The sequence below is a fragment of the Aythya marila genome, assembly GCF_965140915.1.
Source record: "Aythya marila genome assembly, chromosome: 12".
NCBI lineage: Eukaryota > Metazoa > Chordata > Aves > Anseriformes > Anatidae > Aythya > Aythya marila.
In genome coordinates this window covers 20,140,001-20,147,197 of record NC_139053.1, presented here as the reverse complement: position 1 = coordinate 20,147,197, position 7,197 = coordinate 20,140,001, and the positions used below count along the sequence as shown (strand labels likewise).

Here is a 7,197-nt window from a genome sequence, read left to right as displayed (position 1 = left end):
AAAGGAGGACTGCGCTGCCCCGGAAGATGCCAATGGGACTGGAATGAAGAGATGGGATTGGAGAGACTTAAATGTGCCTACCCGAGCCAAAAAAAAAAAAAAAAAAGATTAATTTTAAAAAAAAGCCATCTGCCTGGCTGCGAGGATTACTGGTGAGGCAGCTGTGTGCAGTGCAGCTGGAGCTGGGCTGCCAGGGGGAAGACTGGATCTGCTCTGTCCATGCTTCGGCCGGATCCCTGCTGGCATCCCAGGAGGGGCTTAGGGGATGGGGTTTGTGTGGAGAAAGGCCCTGTTCCAGGGAACAGCGTGCCCAGGGATGGGAAGTGCTTCCCCAGTCCTCCCTTTCATCCTTTTTCCTATGGGGGCAGAGCTGTGTTGGGGGGTTTGTAAGCCTTGTTTGGGTTTTAGGTGCGTGAATGCTGTGCACCCTGCAGCGGGGGGAGTCCTGTCCTGCTCGGCCCCTGAAGAACCCTGCTCTGGGTGCTTTCAGATCCTCCAGCACACGAAGCTTTCCTCTCTGGCACTTCCTTCCTGGCTATTTCTACAGCAGCCGGGCCCTTTTTTCTCTTGCCCATAAGAAAATCCTAAAGACCTTTCCAAAGACCCCAAATCGGCGGGGAGAGCCTTGGGATGCAGCTCTAGGTGTGACTGCCGGGGAGCTTTTCTGCAGCTGGAAAGACTCAGAACTGGAAAGGCCCAGCACTGTGGATTTCTGACCTCTTGGGAGGAAGATCAAGCCTAGTGATGCATTTTGGGGTCTAGTTTTTTATCTTGCTAGCTACTCCACCTCTTAAGAACCAGGGCAGGGAGAAGGCACCCCTTGCTGTTTGCCTGGAAGCCTCCCTCTCTCTTCTTTAACCAAGACCTGGGTGTCAAAAAAACAAACCTTCCCCCTCCTGCTTTGATTCCAAAGCCACAGGGATCAAAGTGTGCTGCTAATGCATCCTTTTGCTTCATTCCTAGCAATAGCAGCATTTCAAGATGATCTGTTTTTGCAGATTTGGCCTGATCTTGCTCTTTATTCCTGGCTCTGTTCCTGCTCTCTGTTTGGGATGGGTGTGAGCTCACCTGAACTCGAGGCTCAGCACTGCCTGGCCCTTGCCCTTCCTGCTGATCTTGTGTTTCTGAGCTCTGAATCTGCTCGTTTTTAAAGGCAAAACTTTGTTAAAAGAGGCGGGCTGGGACACCAGCAATCAGCATTACCGCGTGAAGTTCTGCATTGCGATGGGTTTTATTACGTAATTCTCACGCTAATCTTTCAGGATCCTTGGTTAGGGTTCCCCTAACCCAGATGCAACTGACTCCTAAAGCAGCTTTTCACAGCTCAGGGGGCACTGCCAGACTGAAATCCCACTGCTTTTCTTTTTCCTTTGGACCTCAGGATTTTTTTAAAGCTCAGGGCCTTAACTCTTCAGTTGATTTTTGCCCTCTGCCCAGTGCGGGCTGTGCTGCCGAGGCTGGCCTTAGTTTCTCAATCTGAGCTACCCTTGGGCTCAGGCTACAAAACTGGCTTTTTCTCAAGGGCTTTAAACCTTCTATGAGTAGCTTTGTAAATTACTGAGATTTAATTTTTAATAAAAATTACTTTGGGGTGTGCTTCTAAGTGAAAAAAAATGAAGACTTTTTATGTGGAATTGTTTCAGAGTAACAGCATGCAGCTGTGCCTTGTTGAGATGCTGGGAGGGGCTCAGACACTTCCATCTCCCATCATTTGGCAGGTTGTTGTTGACTAAATGTATTTCTGTTTGAGAAAGAATTGTCAATGTCACTTATTTTTAAAAATAAATGATTTTGCTGTGTGAACTTGATCTGCAGTGAGAGGCTGGCTGGGAGCTGACACGCCGTACTGACCTGGCTTTCTCCAGGTTTTGTATCCTTTGGAGCTTTGTAGCTATTTTTTTTTTTAATTATTTTTAATTGATTAGGTGCTCAGAGCAGACTGCTGTGTGCTGCTGGTGGAGCAGCCTAGGTTGCTGTACTTCTGATCAGGAGTGTGTGCTGGGAGCTGCTGGGATTTGCAGATAATCTGGCAGAAAACTTGTCCTGTGGGGCAGCTCTGAATTTGCTGTAGCTGCACAGCCTCACTGAGTGTACTGTACAAGTGATTAAGAGGCTGGGATGACCTTCTAGTCTACTTTTTAAAATATAAATACCTGCTATTGATTTGATAGTCTTTAATTAGATCAGCAGTGAGCTGCAGGAGGAGATGTTAACAGATTAGTTCGGGATGAGCCAGGCATCTGCAGTCCTGATGTCTTCATCTGGGTGTGGGTTTATCCCAGCTGCACTACCTGTGCTCCCTGACCTGGCCCAGAATTGCTGCTCAGTGTGCCTGCTCTGTTTCAGGGAGCGATAAAAGCAAATGCTGTCAAATCTGAGTCACCCACAGATCTTCCCCAGGAAGGTAAGATCAGTGCAGGGCTCCATCAGGTGCAAGGTGGTGCTGTGAGAGCAGCTGTTTGTCTGCCTGCCAGATCCTCCTCAAGCATGTAAGCAGTGGCTGACTGTAAAGAGACCTGGAGCCTTCTGATCCGTGCAGCTTTCTCTTTCCAAGAACTACTGAAGTAAGTACATGCAGATCTGAGTGTTCCCAGTCAAGGCAAAACAGGACGAGGAGGCCACGTTTTTGAAATAAGCATTGCTTCGACTGTTCCTGACAGAACTGAACAGTCCTGAGCAGCAGCAAAGGGGTCTGGAAAACAGCAGAAGGGCTGCTGCTGCTGCTATGCTCCTTCTGCATTAAAGAACTGCTCTGAAGCACGGGTACTTCTGAGGAACAGTGTCACTATTTCAGCTGACTGAAATTCAGGCTGACCCCAATAACAATCTCTTAGCTGTCTCTCGTGCAGCTGTGCTTGCTCTCATCACAAGCACAGCAGGAACTGCTGTTTTTCTACAAAGCCCAGTTTCTACAGAAACATCTGAGTTACAGAGGAGCACAGCTGTGTACATTTCTGTGGGGAACAGGCCTCCTCTGATGCTGCTGACCTTCCTGAAGGAAGAGCTGGCTACTGCAGGGTACCTGAAGGCACAAGGAGTTGAGCAGAGACTTCTGTGCTGTACTTTGGTTTGCTGGAGTAGGAACGCACGCAGAGCTTGCAGGTGCCGAGTTTATTTTACATAGAACAGCTTTAAAGTATGACACAGAACAAAGACCATATATACATCACTTTGTAGGGCGCGTTCCTGTACACGGGGGAATGCTCTCAACACTTGGGTGAGAATGGGCAGAGCCTCAGCACACCTGCATCATCATGGAGTTCACCATGTTATCAAAAGCCCTGGGGAAGGAAACGAACACAGCATTAAAGGAAGCAGCTAGCCCTGCACACCAGCCCTCCTAACAATGCCAGCAGCTAACAATGCCTCTTGCTGGTTAACGAGCTGGCTGAATACGTAGTTTCACTCTAACTACAGCGTGTTCTGTTGAGTAATTACTTTAATTAAGCTGAAGTAAGGACAGGGCTTATCCTGGCAAAGCGTAGTAGTTTTCTTGCCTAGGCAATGCAGACTCCCAGTGTTATTAAAATTCCCTGTGAGATTTCAGCTTAGAAATGGGGAGCACTGGCCCTCACACAGGGGGAGGTTACAAGTGTTGATCCCAGCTGTTGTCACTCCAGGATAAACCCTGGCCAGCTGCAGTAATTTACTCCATTTAACCCCCTCTATTTACCAAGGTTCCAGCTAATCAGGTAACTCTCTGCCCCCAGTGACACCATTTTCTCTGTTTTTAACACCAGTTCTGAAGTGGGAGTGAGACAGCTCCGTGTGACTTCTCAGGGGATTTTCAGAGTTTCCTATTAGGCTGTAATGACCCAAAACCAATACAGCTGTTCTCCATCTGAGCAGTCTGAACTGGTCAAGCACAGGGGTTATGTTCCTGGTCCTGTTATACCACAGGTGTGCTGCAGGTCCCAGAGAGATGGCACAGGTCAGCGTCGTCATCCCACACTTACCTGGAATGGATGCGGTCCCCGGGGTTGTAGAAAGGGTTGCACATTATGTCTGTGTATGAATTATGCAGCTTTCGGAACATCTGAAAAGGGAGTGCAGCTTAATTAATATTTTTTTCTTTTTGGTTCTCAGCACTTTATGAATAAGCGGAAGTAGCAAAAACACGGATGGGGCAAGTTGTGCTCTGATTTCCTGCACTTACGCTGCGGATCTCATTGTCTCGGAGCGCTGTGTTTGAAGAATCCACCACCATAACAAACTTCACCTTTGAGTTTGTCACGTAGCCGTAGCTGGGCAGCTGTTAAGGACCATGCTCCTGACACACCAGAGGCTGGCAAAGCAACCAGTACAAGGCAGGAATACACTCAAAAAAAGCTGAGGAGAGGAAATATCTTGCTCTTACTGCACCCAGCACAGAACCAGGCCCAGGTGAGGTAAGCAAGACACCAGAGTGCTCCCTCTCCACCTGATTTCTGCCCCCTTTGGTAACTCCTGATCCCATTTGCTCCTCTGCTGGCCAGTAACGATGCCTTGCATTTTGCAGACAGCCCCATGTTAGCTGTTTGGTGAGGGTTTCTCTCTTCTGAAGAATGGTTTCATTGACCCAGCCACCTTAGCCTCATTCAGGAGGCCGCAGTCAGAGGCCTGGAGGCCCTTTCAATATCAGGGACCCCAAAAGTTAACCCATAAGTCAGGTCTGTTAGAGCAGATAACCTCTTAGGCATTCAGAGAACAAGCCAAAAAGCATTCAAAAGGTCACATTTTTGTGACCAAAAACCCTGGGACAGCTGTGACCTTGGGATCTGAGAGAGGCTGCGGGGTGCACCTGGGACCTCGGTCCTGAGAGCTGACCCAGTGACACCACCATGCTCCTGCCACATTCATTAGTGCTATTAAGGAGTCCCAGCCTTGTTGTCGTTACTCACCTGCTTTAATTAAGCAGAGAATGAGGAGAAAGAACCACATTTATGAAATGGTGCTGCTTGATGTAGGCCGAATGCCCGTAGGGGTGAGGCCTGGCCACCCTGTCAGGCAACAAACAGCAGCAGCAGCAGCCAAACTGAGCAAAGCACTGAGCCCAGCCCTTGATGTGCCTGCAAACAAGGCTGTGAACCTCCTGCTGCTGCCTTTAAGGTGGCACCAAACAGCAAGAGAGCTTCCTCACAAGGTGCAGGCATGGTTTGGTGAACAACAGCACGTGGTGTGACTGCAGGGAGAGCGTGCCACGCAGGGGTTAGATCAGATGGTGTTGTAAAGATACACTTGGTGTTGTAAAGATACACTTTGTAGTCCTCGGTGGGGTAGAGGAGCCCCAGGTACAGCTCCCTCTGATCCACCAGGGCCTTGCCCATGGCGGAGATCTTCTCATCCACCACATCCAGGGAGGTGTGCACCGTGTAGTGGAACTTCAGCTCGTTCTCCGTCGGAACGCTCCGGATGTAGAGGGGGTAGTTCTGAGGAGGATGACAAATTGTGCTCGTGAGGACAGGCTGCTCTGTTCTGGTGACCCTCTCAGGCCCCACAGCATGACCTAGACCCACAGCCTCTCTTAGGGCCCATATTCCCACCTGGCCCCGCTATCCCGTTGCCCCTCTCAGATCCCATAACACCACCTGGCCCCACTGCACCACCTCTCAGGTCCTACAAACAGCCCTTCTCACCCCTGCTCTGGCCCCACAACTCCTCTGAGGCCCTACAGTCCCACCTGTGCCCCACAGCACCTCTGAGGCCCCATAGCATCACCCTGGGCCCCACAGCCCCTCTCCCCAGGTTGGGCTCCACAGCCTCTTTTTGGCCCCACCTTGAGCCCCACAACCCCTCTGAGGCCCTATATTCCCACCTGGCCCTATAGCACCACCCTGAGCCCCACAGCCCCTCTCCGCTCACCCCTGCTTGGGCTCCATAGCCCCCCAGCCCCTCTCAGACCCCACAGCACCACTTTGAGCCCTATAACCCCACCTGGCCCTACAACCCCTGTAAGGCCCCATAATCCCACCCTATGCCCCCAGCCCCTCTCTGCTCACCCCTGCTTGGGCTCCACAGCCCCACCTGAGCCCCCAAAACCCCTCTGAGGCCCTATAACCCCACCTGGCCCTACAACCCCTGTAAGACCCCACAGCCCCACCCTATACCCCCAGCCCCTCTCCCCTCACCCCATCTCGGGCTCCACAGCCCCCCCGCGCCCCCCATCCCCCCCTTGAACCCTTAAATCCCCCAATATCCCCCCAAAACCCCCTCCCAGCCCCCCCCCCCCTTCGCCCCCACCTCCTTGGCGATCACGGCCACGCACACCGCCATCTTGCCCCGCCCCACGTCACGTGACGGGGGAGGGGGGTCACGTGAGGCGGGCGGGTCACGTGAGGCGGGCGCCGTTGCCATGGCGAGGGCGGTGCTGGGGCCGCTCTGCCTCTGCTGGGCCCTGGGCCGCGCCGCCCCCCCCAACCTGCTGCTGCTGCTCATGGACGATGTGAGGGGGACGGGGGGCTCGGGGGGATGTGAGGGGATGTGGGGGGGGGCGGTGGAAGCCGCCTGGAGGCTGTTTTGGGGCGGGGGGAGGCGGTGCTTGCCTCCAAGGGGGTGTTTGTGGGGTTGGGGGGGGGCTGTGAGGGGCCAGAGGGGGTCATTGGGGGGGTCTGCGGGGTCGGTGGGGCCTGTATGGGGCCAAGGATGGCGTTGTGGGGCCGTGGGGGGCTGTATATGGGGCTGAGGATGTTGTTGTGGGGCTGGGGGAGGGGGTATATGGGGCTGGGGGGGTCTCTGTGGGATCCCGGGGGTGTATATGGGGCCGGGGGGGGTCATTGGGGTGTCTGTGGTGTCGGGGAGTGTCGTTGTGGAGCCTGGGGGCCTGTATGGGGCCGGGGAGGGGTCATTGAGGGGTATGTGGGGCTGGAGGGGGCTGTATATGGGACCGAGGATGTTGTTTTGGGGCAGGGGGAGGGTGTATATGGGGCCAGGGGGGTTTATATGGGGCTGGAGGAGGTCTCTGTGGGGTCCCAGGGGTGTATATGGGGCCGGGGGGGGGTCACTGGGGTCTCTGTGGGGCTGGGGGATGTCTATGGGGACAGGGGGATCTCTGTGGGGCCAGGGGATCGTTCTGGGGCTGGGAGTAGGGGTCTGGCAGGCTGGTCCCGATATCCTGCAGGGATGGGACTGGGGAGAACAGCCTCAAGTTGTGCCAGATGAGGGTCAGGCTGGAAATTAGGGGCCGTTTCCTCTCAGAAAGAGCTGTCAGGCGTTGGGACG

At 53.4% G+C, this 7,197-nt stretch overlaps 2 protein-coding genes across 3 annotated transcripts in view; one reads left to right on the top strand and one right to left on the bottom strand.

The window, feature by feature from the left end:
* Window positions 1-3,090: 3,090 nt before the first annotated feature.
* Window positions 3,091-6,272, bottom strand: TRAPPC2L (trafficking protein particle complex subunit 2L). The gene is made up of 5 exons (XM_082770418.1): window positions 6,220-6,272; window positions 5,236-5,408; window positions 4,157-4,244; window positions 3,957-4,036; window positions 3,091-3,281 (listed from the first exon to the last, which is right to left on the bottom strand). Exons 1-5 carry the CDS (start codon window positions 6,250-6,252, stop codon window positions 3,236-3,238), a joined length of 420 nt encoding a protein of 139 aa, XP_082626544.1. The 5' UTR covers window positions 6,253-6,272; the 3' UTR covers window positions 3,091-3,235.
* Window positions 6,273-6,324: 52 nt separating this feature from the next.
* Window positions 6,325-7,197, top strand: part of GALNS (galactosamine (N-acetyl)-6-sulfatase) — a 47,338-nt gene continuing 46,465 nt past the window's right edge. For both annotated transcript variants that reach the window (XM_082769949.1, XM_082769950.1), the window contains exon 1: window positions 6,325-6,421. In XM_082769949.1, coding sequence (XP_082626075.1) covers window positions 6,332-6,421 — 90 coding nt within the window. In that variant the 5' untranslated portion in view covers window positions 6,325-6,331. The remainder of the gene's footprint in view (window positions 6,422-7,197) is intronic.